Below are 24517 nucleotides of genomic sequence, written 5' to 3'. Positions count from 1 at the left end.
CAGAACGTGGTCATAAAGTCACACTTTAGCTGCCATGGTGTCGAGAAAATAATAATTTTTAGCTGGTTGGCAGTGACTTATTTTCCATCTATGATTATTCTCTTCTAACTTCCTCTTACAATTGAGTCTTTACCCCTATTGAAAGATAGAACCTTCCACACGTGCTGTGGATTCCATACCTCCCCTGCCTTCTTAGAAATCTTGCATTAGAAATTAACTTCTCATTCTCTCTCCTCCCCTTCCTTTCTCTCTCCGTTTCTCTCCTCTTCTCCTTCTCTCTCATCCTTCTTTCTCTTTTATTAGTTTTCCTTTCTTTTTTATGATGGCTGTTCCCCTTCTTTTCCTCCCACCTCTCTGTCTACTCCTCTTGGTCTCTTTCCCAGGCTGGCCTTTCTCAATTCAACCTTTAAATATGGTTTTTTCCCAGACTTCTGACCTGGCTTCTCATTTCTTCTTATTTAACACACTATCATTAATTCTATGGTTTGCATTATTTCCTATGCAACCTGTATATTCAGCTTCCTACTGGAATTCCTACTTAGATGTCTAATAAGCATCTGAAACTTACCATGTCCAAAATGGAACAGATTCGCTGGTGGGAGTTGCTGTCTGATAGTTACTATTTTCTCTGTGAAGTGGGAGGACCGGGTTATTTATTGTGAGTGAAGGATGGTATATGAGCATGGAGGGGTGGGGAGAGGACATGAGAGATTTTACGAGCCCAAAAACATTGGAAAAAAATATTGTGTAAAATGAGAGAAAGAAGGTAGTCAGAGAAACTCAGTAAAACTTTTGCTCATTCTTAGAAGCATCATAGTATGAGCACCTGAATTCTAATGCCCCAAATCCCTGGCTTTGAATTGTAACTTTTTCACCTAGTAATTTTGTGGCTTTGGGCAAGTTTCCTAAACTCTCTTAAAGCCACAGTTTTTTCAGCTAAAATAGTGATCAGTCATATTGTACTTAAATGTACAGAGCTTGGTGAGGATTAAAACTAATGTGCTTTGAACAGAGTAGGTGATCATAAAACAATTCCTAACCAGTTACCAGAAAACTTATGCATGTTAAGTGGCATCCTTCTTCACCCTCCACATGGAAGCATCCTCTAAATTCTGCCTACATCCTAAGTAGCTCCTGGGTCCCTCTTATCCACTACTTTCATGACTTTAAACTGAAACTTTGAAGCTTCATTGAAACTGCTATTATATGTCACCTGAGTTATGTCATGGACTATCAACTGGTCCCACCCCTTATGGTGCCCTCCATATCAGCTGCCATAGCAGTTACTCCAAGTCTTTCTAAATCCTAACAAATTTCCAGTGCTTCCGCTTCTTCCTTGTATCGCTTGCAAATGTGTTAGTTTTCTATTGCGACTATAGCAAATTACCATGAATCTGGAAGCTTAAAACAACATCCATTTATTAGGTTGCAGACATGTGGGCCAGAAGTCTGGTAGAGTACGGCTGAGGATCCTCTGCTCAGGGCATCACCAGACTGAAGTCAAAGTGTCAACCAGATGAAATTCTTTTCTGGAGGCTCAGGGATTGGTGGGGGGATACCCTTTTCTAAGCTCATTTTTGTCATTAGCAGAATCTTGTTCCCTGTGGTTGTAAGACTAAAGTGCCTATTTTCTGGCTCGCTGTCAGCCAGAGACCGCTCTCAGCTAGAGGCCACTCTCAGGTACCTGCTCTGCGCCCTGCTCCTTCATCAAGCCAGCCACAGCCCCTTGCATTCCTTGCCGAGTGGCCCCCTCCATCTTCAAACCAGCAACAGTGTGTGAATTCTTCTTCAAATCTCTCTGACCTCCTCTTTTGCTGCATATCGGAGTAAATTCTTGTGATTTGGCTAGGACGAGTTGGATAATCTCTTTATCTTGAGGTCAACTGATTAGTAACATTAATTACATCTGCAAAATCTCTTTTGTCATATAACATAATCATGGAAGTAGCATCTCATCATATTTACAGATTCTACCCACACTCTAGGGAAGAAGATTATACAAAAGTGAAAATCCTTTGGTGCCATTTCACAATTCCACCTACCACAGGAGGGGAAGCCAGGAAAAACATCCCTGAGAAATTCTGATACCTTGAGCTGAGATGAGAAAGATGAGCAGGAGTTAATTAGATAAGGAAGGAAAGTTTTTAGAGACCATGTGCAAAAGTCATATAACTGGCAGACATAAACTCAAAAAAAATGGACTCAAGAAAGGCCAGGATGTCTACAGGGGAGAGAACAAGATGCATAGGGACTTGAAATACGGTGGTTAGAGAGGTCAAGAGGAGCCAGATCACACAGCCTTCAGAGACTGTGAAAAGATTTTCTCTATCCCCAAGGCAAAGGTCAGAAGAGTGGCACAATCAGATTTGTGTTCTGCACATATCACTCTGGCTATAAGGTGGAGGGTGGATGTAAGGAGGCATCTGTAAATGTGGTGGACCACTGAAGAAGCTAGGAAAGCAGTGCAAGAAGCAATGGGATAGTGTCAGCGCAGATATAAGCAGATGGATTCAAGGAACACTCAGTGGCTAAAATCAACAGGACTTCATGATTGATTGACTATGGGAGGGAGGCAGTTATGTTCCCCAGGAAGCAGAGTCTAAGACAGAGATTACTGTGGAGGATGTTTACTAAGGAGTGCTCTTGGAGTCAACACCTGTGCAAGAGCAAGGATGAAAGAAGGACCGGGTGAAGGGAAAGAGGAGCAGTGACTCAGTCCCCACAATGGCCTAGGTCAAACCCTTGAGGCACTATGCTGAGCAGTCACTGGATGCATCCCTTCAGGAAGGGAACATGACCTCGCCTGAACAGGCTTTTCCTCAGCTCAGCCAACTCCCACAGGGGCTGGAAGGTGCAAGCTGACTTCCCGAAGCACTCTCAGCAGCTGCAGAATAAATCCCTTACATTTGGAGAGGAGTCTGGGCTTTTTGTCATAGCCTCTGCTCCGGTGGAGCATAAGGGAGTAAGGCAGCCAGGCTGATTCCTAAATTTCTGACTGGTGCATCTTCGCAGATGTACATCCAACCATATGTCATAATGGTTGGCTTACCTGTCACTTTCTGCCCAGGAGAGCTGGAGCTACTCGGGCACAGAATGTAAGAGACAGCTAGTAAACAGCCCTATAGTTGGCACATGCTTTGCTGAATAAGTGAATGCCCATCTCCTCCTATTTCCACTCCTCTCTCCCTCCTACATTTCCTTTACTCCCCGCCCCCACACCCTGCCGTCATCCAATGTGGGAAAAGTCCAGCAGGTTATCTGAGGTGCCACCTGTGCTGGAGCTGAACAAACAGCAAATCAGGCTCTTCTGGTCCAGGGCACTCTGATGGGGAAGGCAACCAGTGCCAGGAGGAGGGGAGTGGGGGGGAGACAGGTGACAACATCCCTACCCACCTCAGGCTTAAATCCTCCTTATAAACTCCGTGCTAGCTGGAACAGGTCCTCTCCAAAATATAGACTGGATAGGGCTCTCTGAATTCCCCCAGAAACTCAGACCTCATCCACAGTCTAATCTGCTCTTTGACCGGTGCTCCCACCTCCAACAGATACTGCTGGGAGCCCACGAGTGGAATTTCAAGGTCATATTGGAGTTTCCTTGGAATGAAGAATGGAAAGCCAGCACGGCTGAAATATTAGTGGAGGCAGGTCCTGCCAGAGGAACCGAGCCCACCACCTCAGGCCTGTGCTTGTCCGCTTAAGCTTTGCTCCCACTGCACCCCAGGGATCTGGCCCCTTTCGGGTCCCCTCTCCTGGGAACCTGACCCCCCCACATGGCTGCTCCACCTGCACTGGGAGCAAACAGGGAGGGCCAGTGTGTCGGTGAGGGTGGGCGAGGGTGGGCGCTGCCTGGAGACCATGAGAGCCAGCCGCCCCCTTTCCTCTTGTGCCCAGGGCTGGGCCGGGATTGGAACCAAGCCCCACCATGAGCGCCCCCCCCCCCCCGTTTATTCTAAGCTGTTCTCACTGCTACCCAGGCGGCCCTGACGCCCAAGTCAGACTCTTCCTCCGCGCAGCCTTTTTGCGAGCCAAGATTGCCCGAGGACAAGCGCTGCCCGCCAACACCCCCGCACACACCCCGCCCCGCCGGCGTCCTTGCCCCGGGGCGGAGGGTTCCTTGGGAGCCTGGGTGTTGCGCCCCAAGATAGGAGGCGGAGGGTGTGCGGGCAGAGGCAGGGGCAGATGCGGGGGCCGCCCCAGCCCCCTGGCGAAGAGACTCAGGGAACTATGAGAGCGATAGTGTCACGGTCACTGGGGCCACTGCGGCACAGGACAGTAACCCGCGGCTGATGCCACCGTGTTCAGTGCCACCTCCACGTCCCCTGACCCACCAGGGGGAGATGCCGGATCCCACGGCAGCCGCGCCCTAACTCCTCTTACCCTCTCCCCCTCCCGCACCTCCCCCTCGCCACCCTCCATCCACCCGTAACCCCCACCGCTGCCCTCGCCCATACACGCACACACGCGCGCACACACACGCACACTCCCAAGAATTCCACCGAGGGACGGTGGCGAAGGGGAGTGGGCGGGAAGGAAATCTCTAGGAGAAAACCGGGGAGCCCGGGGAGGGGGCGAGCCTGAAGGCCAGTCGGGGGGCGGGGAGCGCGAGTCCTGAGCGTGGGAGGGGGGCGGGGAGTCACCTGGCGGGACCGCGGCGGCCGAGCCCGGCGGGGCGGCGAGCCTAGGCGGGGCGCGCAGAGGAGGAGCGGCGGGGCAGGGGCCAAGGCTGGGGGCGGGGACCGGGCGGGGCGGGAGCCTCCGCCCGAGCCGAGGCGCGAGCAGGTGGAGCCGCAGCGGGAGCCCGCCCGGCCGAGCGGAGGGAGGCGGTGGCTGGGCCGGGGCCATGGAGCTGCTAAAGCTGAACCGGAGCGCGCAGGGGTCCGGAGCCGGGCCGGGGGCTTCCCTGTGCCGCGCGGGGGGCGCCCTCCTCAACAGCAGCGGTGCGGGCAATCTCAGCTGCGAGCCGCCTCGCCTCCGCGGAGCCGGGACACGAGGTGGGTGCCTCCCTAAACCCCCTCCACCAGCTCCTTCTCGCTGCACCCCACACCGGTAGAGGCCCCCACTGCCTCCCCGGACGCCTACACCATCCCCTCGGTACTCCCTCAGTCCCCAAACAGCTCCCCCGACACTTCTGCCCCCCCCCCCGCCCGTGCCCTCCCCAGCTCATTAAAAACTCCATCACAGCTTCACACCACCTGATCGGAGCCCCCTCACACCCGGGGCTCCCGGCCGCACCCAACACAGAGCCCCCTTCTAGGCACCGACGGTCGGAGGCAAGGACCTCCTCTTCCCTCCAGGTCTCTCTTCCTTTTAAATCCAGTTCACAGAGCCACAATGGGGAAGGAAAGGAAAGAAAAGAAAAGAAGGCAAGACTGGGGAAAGAAGAGGGTTGGCGGAGGGAGGGAGCACTATGGGAAGTCAGAGTTATAATCTCCTGTGTCCCCCACCCCAACCCCCAGCCTCACCAGAAGAGAGCCTCAAACCTGAGTTAGGCTGGACACTGGGGGCTGCTCCCTAGAGCTGCCTGTCTCCATTTCACTCCTCAAATCCTCCAGCCTCCCAAGGTGGAATTCTAATCAAGACTCTGTCCCCTCTCTCTTCTGTCTCCCAGGCCCTTCCAAGGCCCCTCTCCAACCTGCCTCTCCTTAGGTCTCATCTTCTCACAGCCTGGCTTCGCCCTTCATCTCCTATCCATTGTGCCACCATCTCTTCCCCACCCCCAGTGGTTCCACTTACTCAGTCCCCAAGATGACTTTCACTCCTCCCACGGGCCAACAGCCGCATTTTCTTGATAACCCAGCTCACAATATATGGTTTCCCTTCCTAAACCTTTTCTTTCCTTAAATGTCTCCTGAACACCTGCTGTTGTAGTTGAGCAAGTGCTGGGGACATAGGGATGAAATAGACCCAGTCTAGACCCTCTTCTGTCCACAGTCAAGTGCAAAGGGAGACAAACCAGTGAGAAAATAACAGCGTGAGAAGTCCCAGGAGAGGGTCTGAATTGTGGGCACCCAAAGGAGATGGAAACCAAGAACTTCATAGACGAGGTGAACCTGGGAGCTTGGTCTTGAAGTCAGCCTCCTGAGAAGTAACTGAATAAAAATTAAAAAGATGAAGGAAAGCCAAACAAGTGAAGGGGCAGGAATGGAAAAAAAAAAAAAAAAAACAACAGCATTCTAAGCTGAGGAACAATATGATTAATTGCCCAAAGTTTAAAAATCTATGGCACTTTCGTTCGCTGTGTAGGTTTCTGAGTGCCTGAAACATACACTATAAGAGAGGGAAAATGAGCACTCGGGATGAAGACCAGCCTAGAGGGTTTATGAAGAGCCTCATAGACCAGGCTAAGGAGTGGGGATTTTTTTTTAAAGATTTTATTTATTTATTTATTTGAGATAATGAGCGAGCCAGGGGGAGGAGCAAAGGGAGAGGGAGAAGCAGACTCCCCGCTGAGCAGGGAGCCAGTGCAACCAACCTGGGGCTGGGGGTCCAGGTTGACCAGGGTCAATCCCAAGACCCTGGGATCATGACCTGAACTGAAAGCAGATACTTAACCCACTGAGCTGCCAAGGTACCCCAGGAGTATGGATTCTTTATTATGAGGGTAATGGCAACTACTGAAAGGCTCCACAGTACAGCCAGGATTAGTTCTATAGTGTAGAGGATGGACTGGAGTACAAGATAGGAAAGGTGGGGGCTTGGGACGCCTGGGTGGCTCAGTGGTTAATCGCCTGCCTTCAATCCAGGGCATGATCCTGGAGTCCTAGGATCGAATCCTGTATCAGACTCCCTGCATGGAGCCTGCCTCTCTCTGCCTGTGTCTCTGCCTCTCTTTCTCTGCCTCTCATGAATAAATTAATAAAAATCTTTTTAAAAAATGAAAGGTGGAGGCTGGGGGGACACTTTAGAAGGCTATTATATTACTCTGGTGAAAGATGATGGGGGCTTAGACTAAGGTATTCACAGTAGGGATGGAGAGAAGTGGGTGGATTTGAGAAGCACTTCTAGAAGGAATCAACAGAATTTGGTGATTCATTAGAAATGGAGAGGGAGGAAGAGGTCAGGGGATGACATCTAGGTCTCTGGCTTGGACAAATAGATGAATGTTGGTGCTATATCATGAAGAAAACAAAGGAACAGAAACAAGTTTGAAGGAGAAGATTATAAATTCAGCTTGGAACCCACTGAGTTTAAATGCTGGTGAGATGCCTAGGTGTGGTTAGCCAGTGAACTGTTGAATCTGGTCAGGATCTTAGGGGAGAGGTATCAGCTGAAAATACAGATTTAAAATGTCTTTGCCTACAGGAGTTAATGGAAGCCATGGGAATAGATAAAATCATACAAAGATTATATAGGATAAAAAGAAAAGAGGTCCTGGGGCAGAACCCCCAAGGAAATTGACATTTACTTTTTTTTCAAGATTTTATTTATTTATTCATGAGACACACACAGAGAGAGAGAGAGAGAGAGAGAGAGGCAGAGACACAGGCAGAGGGAGAAGCAGGCTCCATGCAGGGAGTCTGACGTGGGACTTGATCCCAGGTCTCCAGGATCAGACCCTGGGCCAAAGGTGGCACTAAACCGCTGAGCCACCCGGGCTGCCCAGGAAATTGATATTTAAAAGCCAGGCAAAGGAAGGAGAGTTCATGACGAAGCCATCAAAGAGATAAGAAGGCAAGGAAAAGAGTTCAAGCAGGGTGGGATACATGATGTCAAATGCTGCTGATGTAAGTCAATACGGACAGAACAGCATCCTTCAGATCCAGTAAGGAGGAAGTCCTAACAAGGAGGAGTTATGGGTGTTAAGGCCTGACTTACAGTAGGTTGAGGTTTGGGACAGTGGGGGAGGGGCTTATGAGATGTGTACCAGGTATGTAGACAAGACTTCTGGAAGAAATAGGATAGTGTCTAGAAATAGCACGGGGTTGAGGAATGTTGTGTGTAGTAAGGGAATTGTCTTTGTGTGTGTGTGTGTGTGTGTGTGTACACAGTAAAGGCACGAGTCTTTTTAAAATGTTGATGAAGAATGGGCCAAGAGAGAGAAAGGCTGAAGGTGTAGCAGAGAGCAGGAATAGTCATCAGAGCAGGGGACCCTGAGAAAGCAGAACATGAAGTGATTCAGAGGACAGGTGCAAGAATTGCCCTTCCTCATCTGGATGTTGTCGTCTACACAGAACTGTATGTTGCCCAGGCAGTTAGAAGTTACCCACGAAGACCCTTAGCCACTCACTCAGATATTACCCCCACAGATGCATGTTAGCCAGGCTCACTCCCGTGTTACCAGTAGAAATGTGGATGTTACCCACATTAGTCTTATATGTTATCCACACAGACCTGAGTGCTAATGTTCACTTGGATGCTATCCACAGAACAACAGCTGTCACCCACAGTTATTTAACATTGCCCACAGACATTTAGATGTCAGTCATCCATCAAACACATTTGCTTTCATTTTATTATCCACACATAGATATTGCCCATGCTCACATAAGCAACCTTTTCCAGATATTACTCATAAAATCATAGATGTTACCCGCATACATTCAGATATTCCACAAAGACTCAAATATTACCTGTGTTCGCTCAGGTACTCAGTTATTTTACTCAGTCAGATTAGTATCTCACTTAACATCTTAACCTGTTAACATCTCACATCCATACCCACTTAAATATAGCCCACACATACTTGGATATTACTTCTGCTTTCTAGCTACTACCATCATCACTTAGATATTCCCCCAATTACATTCAGACCTCTGAATGTAATCCATGTTTCCTGAAAGCTGTTATCTACAAAATGAGATGTTATCCACAAACATATCTACAGATATTACCGTTGCTCACTCAGATGTTACAATTGCTCTTGCTCACTTCAGCAGCACCTATACTAAAATTGGAACAAATGTTACAGCACTTGCTCAGATATTATCTAAATCTACATGTAACCCACACTCAATCAGGCATTGCCTACAGACACATAGCTGTTACCCACCTCAGACCTTGTCCACAAAAAGATGTCTTTTTGTCTCACCCACCCAGATATTATCTCAAAAACTAGTTTTATCCAATTTTCACTCTGATATTGCCTATACATCCTTCTATACTATTCCTGCTCCCTCAGGTAGTGCCCATTAACATTCAGATATCCCCATTTTCCCAGCTATTACCCACAATCAATTGGATGCTATCCACGCTCACCACAGCATTACCTTGACATCTGTGTTCATGAGTGACCAGATCCAATATATCTGTGGAAGGTAGGATTTGAGGCATCAGCAGCTTCAGTGTTATTTCTTATAAAGTACTGATTTTTGTTTTATGGCACATTATCTGGATTTTTGTGCTCATACTTCTCTGTAATCATCTGGACAGAACAAATGCAGATCCTCTAGACCCCAGAAGCAGAAATGAACTGCCAAAGTCTTTTGAATTCCCTGGCTCAGCAGGATGATGCCCACAGGTAATCAAGGCACTCATATTCAAAAAGTGCCTCTCCCATTCTTCTACCCCTACATTAAGTTCCTAGTTGTTGAAGCCACTGTGATCACTCCCGTTACACCATACAAATGCACACGGATGCATAGACGTAGACAGAAACATACACACAAATCTTCATTCCAGTTGCTTTTTTGTGACTTTTGAGAAAACGAATAGACATTTATTTATTTATCTATTTATTTATTTACTTGCTTACTTACTTACTTAAGTAGGTTCCATGTCTAGCATGGAGCCACAGGACTTGAACTCATGACCCTGAGATCAAGACCTGAACTGAAATCAAGAGTCAGATGCTTAACAGACCGAGTCACCCAGGCACCCACTAATAGATTACTTTTACAGTAGTTTCAAATTTACAAAAAAAATGAATGGAAAGCACAGGAAGTTCTCTCTCTCTCTCTCACACACACACTCATTCCCCTATTTTTAATATCTTACATTAATGCAATACATTTGTTACAATTGATAACCCAGTATTGATATATTATTAGCTAAATTCCATAGTTTACATTAGGGTTCATTCTTTTTGTTATATATTCTATGGGTTTTAACAAATATATGATAACATCTATCTACCTTAGTACCATACAGAACAGTTTCAGTGCCCTAAAAACCCTGTGATCTACCTTTTCATCTTTCCCTCCCTCTCCCAAGACTTCTAGCTCTAAAATTTTTTTTTTCACATCTCCTAACTGTTCAACAGTAAAGACTTGGAAAAATAGTGGTGGCTGGAAATAAGAGAATGCCCAGCAAAACAGAAAAGTGATGGGCAATTTTACTGAGACTCTAGTTTTTTGGAGTCCCCATGCAGATTGAGAACTTCATAAAAGTGGGCATAGTTTCATCTTTGCTCCACCAACTTCAGGGATATACATGGGATACATCTGTTGGATGAATGAATGAGAAATGTGCTTTCCATACTCAGAGTGCTATACCAACTTGAAGTGTGGTTTTTTATTCAAAAACTAGTTAAAGGGGTGCCTGGGTTGCTCAGTTGGTTAAGGGGCCGGCTCTTGATTTCAGCTCAGGTCATGATCTCAGGGTCTTGGGATCAAGCCCCACATCAGGTTTCTTACTCAGTCTGCTTGAGATTTTCTTTCCTTCTCCTTCTGCTCCTCCCCCATTCTCTCTCTCTCTCTCTCAAATAAATAAATAAAACTTTTTTGAAAAAATAACTAGTTGAAAAGAGACATGCAGAGGAGGATCTGAGAAAAATTGATAGAACTAGAGAGATTAAGGAAAGGGTGGGGGGAGAGGAGACACAAAATGTGCAGGATAGACTACCAGCTCTTTTTCTGGGTCCAAGGACCTATCAGACAGAGCTCTCCCTCCTAGATGTTCTTTATTTACATACACACACACACACACACAGACATCAAATTTGCTACGCATAAGCCTTCCTTGCAGAGAGGGAGACATGTATCTCCAGAGAAACAGAGGCAGGCAGAGAGAAAGGGGCATGCTGGAGCTTTAGAGGCACAGAGGGGAAGCAAGAATGGGGAAGGACAAAGCAGGTGCATTTGTGTGGAAAGTGACAGAGATTCATTCAAAATTCATTAGCCAGCATGTGTGAACATGGGCACATGTTTTATGGGCAGGGCATTATGCTAAATGCTAGGGATAAGCTGAAGAACAAGATGGGCTTCGCCCCTGTCCTCAAGAAGCTCACAGTCCAGTGGAGGAGATAGAGGGTAAACATAATACAGTGAGCAATGCCACCCTGGAGTACAGAGAGGCAGAAGGAAGCACTGAGATTGAGATTTGATTGGGAGAAGGAGGCAGCATGATGAATGACAGAGGGGTGAGGAAGTAGTAGGAGGCAAAGCATTTTAGAGATCTGGAGACTCGGCTGCCATTCTGATTCAGCAGCACCTTACTTGGCTGTGTGATCTGAGCAAGTAATGTCTCTGCTGGGTTCTGTTCAGGAATCTCTTGTAAATAGCATTCACTAGATGCCTACACCCATTTCAAATAAATTGGTTATTGTTATGCAAATAGTTTAATTCAGAGCCTAAGGCAAAAGTCAATGTATGGGACTGCAGAAGGGGGTTGCCCCTCTGGGCCCTTCCTTCCCCCACAACCTTGAAGGCTCTGTCCCTGCCCTCTCTCCCTTCAAGCTCTGGTCTTCCTCATGCTGAGGCCAAGGTTTGGGTGACTGAGACCAGTTTAATGCAATTTAATTTTCCTTTGATCTGCCTGGCTGTGATATAGAGGCCCAAAGACAAATCCATCCCCCAATAGACAATGACACAAATGAATGGGGTCAGCCCTCTGTCTCGCCCAGCAACACTAGTGTTCTGTGAGCTCCTACAGCACTTTGTATAATCCTCAACTTCACTCCTTATCACACTGTGTGGCAATTATCTGTTTATATATCCAAGTTTCCGTCTACGCTGTGAGCTTTCACATGGCAGGGAATTTGTCATGTTCATCTCTTTGTCCCCAGCGCCTAGCACAAAGGGAGTCCTCTGTAAATGTTTGTTGAGTGAGAATGAATGTTTGGAGATAATTAAAATACAAGGCAGAAAAGAAAAAGCATTCTAATAGATATGTAAGGAACATGCATGGGTCAGAGGAAGAGGAGATTAGCTCCAAATGAGGTGTCTAGAAAAGCCTTACAAAAGGGGGGGCAGTTAATCTGAATCTTGGAGGGCAGTGGTGATTAGGAATTTACCAGATACAGGAAACAAGTTTGTGATGGGGGGAGGGTATTAGTGGGGGCTGGTGAAAGAACATTCCAGGCTGAGAAATCAATGTTAGCAAGTGGGGAAGGCATGAGCGTGCATGAAGCCTTCAAGGAACTGAGTCATCCAGTGGCTTAAGTGGGTGCATTGCAAGAGGAGGAGGGAGGTGGAAGAGGACAGTTTGCAGAGAATCTGGAAAACATGCAGAGGGTTGCAGACAGAACAGAGCAGGTAAAGGGGTTGTTGTTGTTGTTGTTGTTTTAGACAAGTAGGACATGACCTCACCTGTGTTTCAAAAGGTAATGGGGTGGTCAACAGTGTCAAATGCTACAGGGGGATGAAGTAGAACAGTCTGAGAAGAGAACTTTGGATTTGGCAGTTAAAGCTTCGTGATCTTGGGGAGAAATATCCAAATGGTGATGGAGGAGATAGATAGGGCACTGGACTGTCATGAACTGAGGGGTGAATGCGAAGATGTAAATAACCCTTTCAAGAAGTTTAGCTGTAAAGAGAAACAAGAATTTGGAACAAAGCTTGAGAAGAGACAGACTTTCTCAAGAAGAGGAGGAGGCAAGCCAATTTCCCTAAGCCTCAATGGGTTAGCAGCCTGAAGGAGTCAAGTTCACCATCCACTGCGTGGGAGGAGGTGCTCCTGGGATGCAGAGGGATCTAGCTGGGTAGCAGAGGTGGGGAATGAGTGGGCTTGGAGGGTCTGGCTGAGTGGGACCCAGACTCCCTACTGCCACCTCTTCCTTTTCCTACCCAGAATTGGAGCTGGCCATTAGGGTCACCCTTTATGCAGTGATCTTTCTGATGAGTGTTGGAGGAAATGTGCTCATCATCGTGGTCCTGGGACTGAGTCGCCGGCTGAGGACTGTCACCAACGCCTTCCTGCTCTCACTGGCAGTCAGCGACCTCCTGCTGGCTGTGGCTTGCATGCCCTTCACCCTCCTGCCCAATCTCATGGGCACGTTCATCTTCGGCACAGTCGTCTGTAAGGCAGTTTCCTACCTCATGGGTAGGTGAGACACCCCCCCCCCTCCACCGTCCTAAAGTCCTTGGCGTACATGGGGATCTTTCCCAGTGGGGCCTGAGAAAATCACACTGGTTGAGTGTGTAATACAAGTCTCCTCGGTGACCCCTTCCTCTTCCCTTGTTTAGGGGTGTCTGTGAGTGTGTCCACACTAAGCCTTGTGGCCATCGCCCTGGAGCGATACAGTGCCATCTGCCGGCCGCTACAAGCACGCGTGTGGCAGACGCGTTCCCATGCGGCTCGTGTGATCATCGCCACTTGGATGCTCTCTGGACTGCTCATGGTGCCCTACCCGGTGTACACCGCCGTACAGCCCGCAGGAGGGGCCCGGGCGCTGCAGTGCGTGCATCGTTGGCCCAGTGCGCGTGTCCGCCAAACCTGGTGAGGGTGCCCATTACCTATTCCTGGGAATTCCTTTCTCCATCTCCATCAGGGGTTTACTCCCATTCCCCAGAATCTTCCTCCAATTCCCTTTCCGCAGCCACCACCCTGGAATTCCCATGTGGGGCTGCTCCCCAGTTCTCTAGCCCTTCCCAGCCGCACCCCAAAAAACCACTTCCTCCTCAGGGGCCTGGTCACCAGCGCTAGAAACAAGCCCTGGCTCTTCCTCCATCTGTGATTACAGGTGGACAGTTACCCATGTGATTGATGTGCTCTGTCTCCAGGTCGGTACTGCTGCTCCTGCTTTTGTTCTTCGTCCCAGGCGTGGTTATGGCTGTGGCCTACGGGCTCATCTCCCGCGAGCTCTACTTAGGGCTTCGCTTCGACGAGGACAGTGACAGCGAAAGCCGAGTCCGAAGCCAAGGAGCGCTGCGGAGTGGGGCGGGACCAGGTGGGTGAGATCCAGCCCGCCGCGCCCGCCCCCGCCGCGGCCCCGCCCCCGCCGCGGCCCCGCCCCCGCCGCGGCCCCGCCCCCGCCGCGGCCCCGCCCCCGCCGCGGCCCCGCCCCCGCCGCGGCCCCGCCCCCGCCGCGGCCCCGCCCCCGGCCCTGGGAAGGGGCGGGGCCTAGAGTGGGTGGGCCAGACAGGAGCGTGAGTGGGCGGGGCTGGAGGCAGGGGGTGTGGTGGGGGTGGGGCTGGGGCTGGCGGCGGAGAGGACTCAGCCGGCTCTGACGCCCGGCTCTGTGCTCAGGTCCTGCCCCCCCCAATGGGAGTTGCCGGCCCTCGGGGCTGGCTGGCGAGGATGGCGACGGCTGTTACGTGCAGCTTCCGCGCTCGCGTCAGACCCTGGAGCTGTCCGCGCTGACCGCGCCCGCTCCTGGGCCCGGAGGTGGCCCCCGGCCCTACCAGGCCAAGCTGTTGGCCAAGAAGCGCGTGGTGCGGATGTTGCTGGTGATCGTCGTGCTTTTTTTCCTGTGTTGGTTGCCACTGTATAGTGCCAACACGTGGCGTGCCTTCGACAGCTCGGGTGCACACCGCGCGCTTTCCGGAGCGCCAATCTCTTTCATCCACTTGCTGAGCTACGCCTCAGCCTGCGTCAACCCCCTGGTCTACTGCTTCATGCACCGTCGCTTCCGCCAGGCCTGCCTTGAGACGTGTGCCCGCTGCTGCCCCAGGCCTCCACGAGCTCGCCCCCGGCCCCTTCCAGACGAGGACCCTCCCACCCCTTCCATTGCTTCACTGTCCAGGCTGAGCTACACCACCATCAGCACGCTAGGGCCTGGCTGAGGGGTAGGGGGAGAGTGGAGGCTGAGACGGGACACACCCATTCCTACAGGCAGGGACCCACCCAGACACACAAGAGAGGTAGATCCACTGACAAAGGAGACTACACCCAAAAGCATGGACTAATCCCAAAGCACACACAAACACACACATATACACAAGTGGCTTACTTGACACAAAAGAAACAAACCAGACTCCCACACAGGAAATAAAGCACACTGTTGGTATGGAACTGAGCCTGGCACATGGAAACATGGCCCTGACCTTAGACACACACACAGCATCCCTAGCAGTGGACTATCCATACATAGTGGAAACTCTAAGAGAATCTGGGCTGCCTCTCATATACACATAGTAATGGCACTGATTCTTTAGGGCTCTGGAGCCTGGCACAGTACTGACTCCTGAGATGCTCCAGGGTGCCCCCAGTTTGACCTCACAGTGCCCTTCCCCATTTCAGCACTGAAAATATTAACTAGCCTAATCTCACACCCCCCTGACCAACAGCCTATTTTGCACTGAAAAGGTCCTTAATTCGTTTCCAGTTAAATAGTATGGCCCTGCCCCTCATCCCTCACCCAAACTCAAGAAATAAAAATGACTTGGCTTCCTTCCTGAACTTCCTTTCTGGACTTTTTCTGGGGGGCAGGTGAGGGGCGCAGGATTTTGTAGACTCTTCCCTGTCAGGTCTCTCTTTTCGCTGCTCACTCTTGTGCATGACCTCCTGCCAAAAAGCTCACAGTCCGAGGCTCAATGGGGATGTGGGTATTCTCCTGGGTTGTCATCCTGGACCCACATAAAGGCCAGGGTCATACACAGTAGCTGGGGATGGGGATGGGGGTGGGAAGTCAGATATCCATGATTCATCACGATTCCTCAGCACATTCTCCTGAAATAGTGCCATAGCTATATTAATAGATACTAAAATTTTATTGAAATGATAAGAGGAAGCACTGTATAAAAAGACTCAGTTTGCAACACCAGGGTTCAGATCATGATAGCTATACAGAAGCTAAAGAGTGGGGCCTCTTTAATGCACTCTTCTCTGATGTCAGAATCTGGCCAAGCTTCTGCCCCATGGAATCATCTTTACTGGCCAGCAACAAAGGGGGAGGCAAATGCTGGATCTGAATAGGAGGAGTCCCAGAGCCTAACCCCCTTTTGACTGTAACACAGATCCAGCTCCAGAAAGAGGCAGAGACAGCAACATCACCCCTCCCCACACATAATGACAAGCAAGAACAGATGACCTCACCAAGGAACATACTTGGATATTCAGAAGTATGATATGTTGGGAGGCTTTCTTGATACTTCATCTTGTAACAGATGGGAAAACTGAGACTGAGAGAGCAGGAAATAAAGCTGTTCAAGGTCATACAATAAATTAGAACATGACAGGAAAAGAAAATCCAACTGAAGTAGACACAGAGCTGGAGTTGGGAAAAAAGCCATACTCATCAGGAGGCAGACCCAAGTTTTATGGGGCCTGGAGCTTATAAAATTGGGTGCCCTTTTTTTATGAAAAAGACTACAAAATTACAGATACAAAATTGCTAGGACCTTGGAAGGTGCCTGTGTAGTGAAAATCCCTGAAATTTAACCCTCGTTAAGCTCACAGCCAGTACCACCTCTAACTCCACCCGCTAACTGGGCTGGACAAAGTCTGAATGGAGTGGAGAACAGTGAGAAAGGAGAGTGGTCTTCTGTTTACCAGTGCTGAGGCTGCTCCCATCCATCCTTTCTACAGGGCCCTGGGCTGCAAGAGGCAGGACGCGCAGGAAGAAAAGGAGGGAGAAGGCGTTCCAAGCTGTCAACTACAACAGTACTGGTTAAAAATAGAATCCCAGCTGGTCTGACTTGTTGAAGACAAGATATTGGGCCTTTCTCTCTCATGCCAGCTTTTCCAGGGGGTGGAAATAGGGTTGCTCACGGGCTTTGCCACACTCAAAGGGGGATTGCCTTGATGAGGCTGCTCTACTGTCAGCCCCTCCAGCTGGGGCCTGGGCTCCTGATGACCACCAGATGGCAGTGGGAAGCTCCGTGGGGGTAGTGCTCCAAGTCCAATTTCAGCCTAGAGTGTGAGCCTAAGTACTGTGGTCCAGCCTAGTCTAGAACCTAGCATGGCCTGAATAACACTATTTCACACACAGTGCAGCCCTTTGGTCTATGAGGTACTTACATGTCCATCACACCCTAACCCCGGCCCTGTCTAGTTACTCGAATGTGGAGTCTCAGGGACTTCTCATCCATTTTCTATCTCTTGAAATCTGTTGAACATTTCAGGTCTGGATTTAATATTGCTGTCTCCACAAAGTCCTCCTTGGTCATCCTCACAAAGCTTGTCTGCTCCTATAGTACTTACTGCTTTCTCTCTTCTATCATATTTATTTGTGTTCCTGCCCAATTTCCCATACTGGGCTGGGAACAGCATGATGCGGTGGGAAGATGACAGAGCCTGGGCTAGAAGTTGGGGTGATGAGAGGAGGGTGGGAAATCCAGCACTTCTCAATGCCACGTGACAGGCATCTTACAAATACCAATTCACTTCATTCTCAGAGCTCTCCTGCAGCATATTTCTCTTTATTCGACAGATGAGGAGGGTGAAGTTGAGAAAGCTTAGTGGACATGAGGTCCTACAGTTGGAATGTAGGCAACACTGAGCTCAGGTGCCTGCCCCCAACACCTTTTCTCTCTCCAGGCATGCTGTGTTGTCTTTTAAGCCTTAAAGACCTGGGTTCCAATGGGCCTGACCTGCCTTTTAAAATTTGTGTGATTTTGTACAAGTTATCTCAGTGAACTCAGTCTCAGCTATAAAACAGGAATGATTACATTAACTTCTGTGATATGTGATTTATAGTAAGACATACACATTCGGTCTTTATCCTCTTTCCTGCCACAGAGCCCCTATAACCCATGGAATTTCCTAAGTGATGAAAGCCAAAAAGGTGCCTTTTGACATGTTAATGAGCTGACTTTCCCAAAGCCCCTAGGTCACTTTAAGAAAGGGCTGGTTGCAGTGACTATTCTGATAAAGAATTAGTATCCAAAGTCTAAAGAACTTACCAAACTCAACACCCAAAAAATAAATAATTCAGTTAATGAGCAGAAAACATGAACAGACATTTTTCCAAAGAAGACATACAGATGGCTAACAGACACATGAAAAAGAGGTTCAATATCACTTGTTAGGGAAATACAAATCAAAACCACAATGAGATACCATTTCACACCTGTCAGAATGGCTAAAATTAACAACACAGGAAACAATAGATGTTGGTGAGGATGTGGAGAAAGGGGAATCCTCTTAGACTGTGGGTGGGAATGCAAACTGGTGCAGCCACTATGGAAAACAATGTGGAGGTTCCTCAAAAAGTTAAAAATAGAGCTACTCTATTACCCAGCAATTGCACTACTAGCTATTTATCCAAAGGGTACAAAAATACTAATTCAAAGGGGCACGTAACACCTTGATATTTATAACATTATCAGCAATAGCCAAATTACGGAAAGAGCCCAAATATCCATCAACTGATGAATGGATAAAGAAGATGTGATATATATATATATATATGATATTACTCAGCCATTAAAAAGAGTAAAATCTTCCCATTTGCAATGACATGGATGGGGCTAAAGGGTATTATACTAAGCAAAATAAGTCAGTCAGAGAAAGACAAATACCATATGATTTCACTCATATGTGGAATTTAAGAAACAAAACAAATGAACATAGGGGAAGGGGGGAAAAAGAAAGGGGGAAGCAAACAATAAGAGTCTCAACTATAGAGAACAGTTGATAGAGGGAGGCAGATGGGGGATGGGCTATATGAGTGATGAGTATTAAGGAGGGCACTTGTGTTGAGTACTGGGTATTATATGTAAGTGATGAATCACTAAATTCTACACCGGAAATCAATTTTACCATGTATGTTAACTAACTAGGATTTAAATAAAAACATGGGGAAAAAGTGAGCTTGTTGTCAAGGAACCAATCAGGTGATGGCGGGTTAGACCTTTCAGCCCTACCCCCTCTCCTTCAAGGAGGGGAAAGGGTCTGGGAATTCAGTTTAAGCACCAATGGTCAATGGTTTAATCAGTCATGCCTACATAATAAGGCCTCCATAAAAACAAAAAGGACAGGTTTTGGAGAGCCTCCAGACACCATGGAGGTGCTGATGACATTTGAACCAGACCCTGCTGATTTAGCCCTATGAAGCATTCCTGGCCATGAGACCTTTGACCCTTGGAGACATCGCTTCTCAGAGGAGGAACTTAAGCCCCAGCCCATCATGAAGAAGGCCCGAAGATCCAGGTGCCAGAGGAGCAGAAGGACGAGAAGTATTGGAGCCGACGGTACAAGAATAATGAGGCAGCCAAGAGGTCTTCCTGGAGAAGGAGAACGCCCTGCTGAGGCAGGAAGTGGTGGCTGTGCGCCAAGAGCTGTCCCACTACCGCGCTGTGCTGTCCGGCTACCAGGCCCAGCACAGATCCCTGTGAGGCCGTCCCCCATCCCTGCCAGGCAGCCTCGCTCAGACTTGTGCCCTGACGCCCTCTTCCCTCCCCACCCTGTGGCCCACAGGCCGGCCAGCTGAGTGCCCCAGGAACGTGATGATGCAGATAAATACATTTATATTTTTAAGAAAAAAAAAAGATGTGAAGGTGAACACATAGAGATTGGGGAGAGTGGCATAGAAGACTTGGAGAGATCATGGAAGTTCCATCCCCTTTGCCCACACCTTGCCCTATGCATCTCTTCCACCTGGCTGTTCCAGAGTTATATTCTTTTATAATAAACTGATGATCTAGCAAGTAAAATGTCTCTCTTGAGTTCTGTGAATGCTCTAGCAAATTAACTGAACTCAAGGAAGGGATTTTGGAACCTCCAATCTATAGCCAGTTAGGAGCACAAGTGAAAATTTGGACTCACAATTGGCACCCAAAGTAAGGGGGCCATTGTGTGACTGAGCCCTGAATCTGTGGGATCCAACACTATCTCTAGGTAGATAATGTCACAGTTAAGTTGTAAGATATCTAGCTGGTGTAAGAGCTTTGCTTGGTGGTGTGGGAAAAAATACATCATAATTGGTGTCAGAATCGTAATTCACACTGCCATTTTGAGAATTATATAAAACAATGCTCAAAGTGCTTATCACAGTACCAGGCACATAGCATAAGAAGGGTTAGACTCAAGATTGCTTGAGGATCAGCATGAAGAAAAGCACCAGGAAACAAGGTCCTCTGCAGAGACCACTCCTAACTCAGGGGAGGAGAACACTGGGTCCAATAGGAGGCTCGGGGCCTGCTAAGAGATGGTATTAGAATATGGTGGAGTCAGGCAGAATTTAAATCCTGATCTGCTTGACCCTAAAGCCTACGCATCCTGAGCCCATGCATCATCACTATGAATCCTAACTCTGATGTCCTAGAGGGGTTATTCAGGGATGGGGAGTTAGGAGCAATTGGGAACCACTCAGGACTCTTCTCAGGACTCAAAGTAGAAAAACAGGCAAGTTTATAACTCCCTGCAGACCTAGATCCTTCAGCAAGCCCCACTTCTCAAATCACCATTCCTGGAGGAAAGCCCCTGAAGATTCATTTCCCCAAAACAAGAGGGAGGCAACTGTCCTGAAAATCTTACCCCCTCAAACTTTACAAGAAAGCAGGTTTCCTTGCTAACCCTTAGATCCGGGGTCAAACCGGAGAAGAGGAAGCATCACAGTGAACATGAACAAAGGAGGACCTTAGGCCAAAAGCTGGCCCCTTTCCTAGACAACTCAAACCAGAGTCTTGGATGATCATACACTCTAGTTAGTCAGGTCTGATTAGTGAGAAGCAAAGGATGTTTTATGGAAGGACTTTGTTCCTTCAAGTTATTTCTGGGATAAAACAAGTGAGAGGGGAGGAAAGCAAGTACAAAGATTGAAGAAGAAAACAGGCCCCAGCTGTAGTCAAAGTTCTGTTGCTGATAAATGCCTAGAGGAGGGACCTCCTGGAAATAATGGCCCTTATAGATTCTAGCAACATTCCTTTAGCTGTTTCCTGTTCTCTGAGCTTTACTTACTATCCCCCAACCTAGAGGCACTTGGTCAGACACATTTTTGGTCCATCACTAGCACCATGCACAAAGATCAGTACCTTCCCCTTGGTAAAGCCTGATCTTTTGGAAACAGAATCTACCCCAGCCACATAGCCACATTTTGAGGGAAGAAAATAGTTTACCAAATAGGCCCACTGAAGGAGCACTTTGTCTTAATCAAACAGTTTTGAGCCCCAGAACCCACCTAGGCACGTAAGTAATAAAAGATAAGACATGTAAATATGTATTTGAGGAATACATATTTGAATGATTATGCTGGTTTGAGTGATAAGGCTGTCCAATTTCCGGGGTGAAACAAGTAAGCCTTGAGCAACGTGGGAAAGGCAGAAGCACAGGACATTCCCAGTCATATACATGATCCTATCTATCTACGTTTCAAGAAGCAGGGCCACATCTTGTGCGTAGGCGGGGAGAGGCAGGTGCAAAGGCCCCTCCTGAAGACAGGCAGAGCCTTTGAGGTGGGACTCAGTTTGTGAGCAGGGAGAAAATTCCCTTTTTCTCAAACCAGAAGTAATTCCCCAGTCCCTGCAAATTTAGTAATGGATGACCCTTTGGGGCATTTGAAGGCCAGCCCCAGGCTGCCTAGATGGACCTGTAGGTCAGCCCAGAAAAGGCAAGAGCAAGAGCAATGGGGTGGTTGAAGCAGAAAAGTCTGGCCTTAAGCATGGAATGTTTAGTTACTACAGCCAGAGAGATGGTGGGCCCTCCACACATGTCAGGGAAGAGCTGCCCCACCAACATGGAATGGTAATGCTGCAGGTCCAGTGAGAACTAAACAGCAAATATGGGACTCTAACGAGAGGACACCAAAAAGCAGCAACAGTATAGGGAGGTAATGCCGGTTTCCTGGTATGAAAACTGGTCTCACTGGAAGGATCTGGTATCCAGTCTACCTCAGTGTTACTTACTAACTATGGAACGATTAGTTTTGCCTGGTAACTCCCTTTCTGAGCCTCAGTTTCCCTCATCTGCGAGTATCCTTGACCTGGGGATATCTTCTGCTTTGCCATGTAGTTGTGAGGGTCACATGAGATGGAGCAGCTATCTCCCCTGGAAAATGTACAAGCCCAGGAAGATTGTTAGAAGCCCTCACACTGAGGCAATTCTAGCACCCACCTCCACGTGTAACCCGAAGTGAAAATAATACTGAATCATATAGCATCATGTGATGAAGTCCAATAAACTTCTGCCTTCCCCATGATGAGTACTTCAGAGACTTTTGAGATGCCAAAAACGGATTTACTTATAATTCTTTATTAGTCTTATATGCACACAACTTAAAGAGTCAACTAGTTCTACAACACTAAGATAATTAGCAGTCCCTGCCAGGCCCCCTGCCTTGCTCCTTTCCATTACTCTTTCCCCAAAAGGAATCACTGTCAAATCTTTTAGCTGTTTTTTGAAGTATTTATCCCCATATCTTTTAATAACATGCTAACATTACTTCTTGGTTCTCCTGGTTGGTAGTATTATCTACTGACTACCCACCATGGCAGATAAGGGTTTCCTACTTCTACCACCAGCCCACCAGAAATATAACACTCCTATACCCCCCTTTCCACCCAATAAAATCGTAACTTTTATTATCATGATAACTAGCCTCCAAAGTGATCTTGAATGATGCTCACCTCCTTGTATTCACAGTCCTCTCTCACGTAAAGTAGAATTGACTTGCATCACCAACAAAATACCAGAATGTTTAAAAAGGCAGAACCCATACCTGCACTTGTGGGACTTGGCCTCATTCTCCTCACCACAATCACAGTCCTGTTGGGTCCTATCTTTATTTTACATTCTTATGTTTCATTCATCATGGATTTGTTTTGCACTAATTTTTATTTTTCTTAATATTGCATTAAAATACTCCTTATCCTAATCACTAAATTTTCTGGTGCCTTTTAAATTTTGCACCCAAGACAAGAAAGCACCTCACTCACTTGACCTTAGTCCCAGCCATAACATATTGTAATAGCTTCTAGAGAAAGGATGCCTGGAAGATAAATTGTTTTAAACTTGATTGTCTATATATGCCTAATTCTACCTCACGCTAGATTCATAGTTTGGCTAGGTATCTGATTTTAGGTCGTGAATTTTTTTACCAATATTTTGAAGATGGTGTTCTTATGAAGTTCAAAGTCATTTGACTTCTGATCTTTTGCTTTACATAGTGACTGTCAGCTTTGGAATTTTGTTGGCTATACATGTCAGTCCTATTCACAGTAGGACAAGATTTAATAGCGAAGGACTAACAGCCAATGGGAAGTTCTAGGCAGTGGATGGAGCTTGTCAAGTTGGAGCTTCATTGAAGGGTGATCTAGTTGGGCTGTTGGAGAACTCTAGATGCTGGGATATTTAATTCTTTCTTCTTGGGCTGGTCAGATCTCCCAGAGAAAATTTTTCATATTTTCTGGATAGAGAATAAAGGTGTGGGTCCCATCATCTGAGGAACCAATGGGAGAAGACAGCAGGGTGGAGTAGGGTGGGCTACGAGGTCTTTACTGTGCTCGTGTGCTCTTGAGCATCCAAGTGTTTTGTGTATCCCTGGCCTTCAGCTGTTCCTGAAGGATCTTCAGTCTTATCTTCTCCAGCCAGATCTCCTTTTTCTGTCTGGTAAGAAAAGCAGTATCTTCTTCTCAAAAGCTTTCAACCAATCTTCTTTTATTTTCCCTCTACCCCATTTTCAAAGATATCTTGAACATCAATTTCTAGACCTTTTGAGGGTTCTATCATTCAGCTGTGGCAGTTCTTTGTTTACCTGTACCTTACATACTGTTGTAGGTTCTATTAAGCCATGAGACACCTGTCCATTTTTCAGGTTCCAAAATGTTGTCATCTCCTCTTTCCTTACCATTTCTGAGGATTTATGCCTTTAAAAATCCCTTTAAAGTCAGTTGCCTGGGTGGCTCAGTGGTTGAGCATCTGCCTTGAGTTCAGGACATGATCCCAGGGTCCCAGGATTTAGTCCCACATGGGGTCCCTGATGGGAGCCTGCTTCTCCCTCTGCCTGTCTCTCTTCTTCTCTGTGTCTCTCATGAATAAATAAAATCTTTAAAAAATAAATAAAGTCAGTTAAGGGATCAGGCAATGCTCAGCATGGTGCCAGAGAGTAACAGAGCATAGGAGATGGGGGATGTGTTCTACACTTTGGTCTAGGATAGATGAGGAAATCCTATTTCCTAGCTCCCTCTCACTTTCACTCATATTTCAAACAATGCATTAGGAGGGAGGGGAAATCCCTTTACAGTAGTTTTAGTGGGATTTAAAAGGATAGCAAAATAGAATGCCTGTGTTCAAAGTATAATGTTTCCTGGGAGGTACCTTAGGCCTCTGCTTAGTTTTTCTACAGAATTACCCAGCTTGGATGGATTGCTTTGGGAGGTGAAGTCTGGCCTTGAAAGAAGCAAATGCTGCAGGTGCTTATGGAGGTACAATTTCATTATCAGATTTAGTGTGTTCCTCAAATAATCACTTGAATTTTAACAGTTACAATTTAACAGGAAAACAATGACAACATCCATTATTTTATCCAGAGGGCTCCCATGGA

At 47.6% G+C, this 24517-nt stretch overlaps 2 protein-coding genes across 10 annotated transcripts in view; one reads left to right on the top strand and one right to left on the bottom strand.

The window, feature by feature from the left end:
- Positions 1–5782, bottom strand: part of FHIP1B (FHF complex subunit HOOK interacting protein 1B) — a 117260-nt gene extending 111478 nt beyond the window's left edge. For 6 of the 8 annotated variants that reach the window (XM_072725780.1, XM_072725784.1, XM_072725766.1 and 3 more), the window contains exon 1: positions 5481–5718. The gene's annotated coding sequence lies outside the window, so the exon portion shown is untranslated. The other 2 variants (XM_072725768.1, XM_072725789.1) reach the window with 2 other exon arrangements.
- Positions 4693–15495, top strand: CCKBR (cholecystokinin B receptor). Of its 2 annotated transcripts, none has more exons than XM_025987188.2 (5): positions 4693–4991; positions 12946–13197; positions 13341–13593; positions 13878–14044; positions 14344–15495. In XM_025987188.2, exons 1-5 carry the CDS (start codon positions 4841–4843, stop codon positions 14877–14879), a joined length of 1359 nt encoding a protein of 452 aa, XP_025842973.1. In that variant the 5' UTR covers positions 4693–4840; the 3' UTR covers positions 14880–15495. The 2 variants fall into 2 exon arrangements, with proteins under 2 accessions (XP_025842973.1, XP_072581893.1); XM_072725792.1 differs by lacking the exon at positions 4693–4991 and adding an exon at positions 5930–6044.
- Positions 15496–24517: the final 9022 nt, after the last annotated feature.

The sequence above is a fragment of the Vulpes vulpes genome, chromosome 11 (genome assembly GCF_048418805.1).
Source record: "Vulpes vulpes isolate BD-2025 chromosome 11, VulVul3, whole genome shotgun sequence".
Classification (NCBI taxonomy): Eukaryota; Metazoa; Chordata; class Mammalia; order Carnivora; family Canidae; genus Vulpes; species Vulpes vulpes.
Note: the sequence above shows the minus strand (reverse complement) of the source record. Positions and strands in the feature narration are given on the sequence as shown.

Coding starts and splice junctions, on each gene's coding strand:
- CCKBR (XM_025987188.2), top strand. CDS start 4,841: ATGGAGCTGCTAAAGCTGAACCGGAGCGCGCAGGGGTCCGGAGCCGGG. Junction 4,992..12,945: donor CCGCGGAGCCGGGACACGAG/GTGGGTGCCTCC, acceptor TTTCCTACCCAG/AATTGGAGCTGGCCATTAGG. Junction 13,198..13,340: donor GGCAGTTTCCTACCTCATGG/GTAGGTGAGACA, acceptor TCCCTTGTTTAG/GGGTGTCTGTGAGTGTGTCC.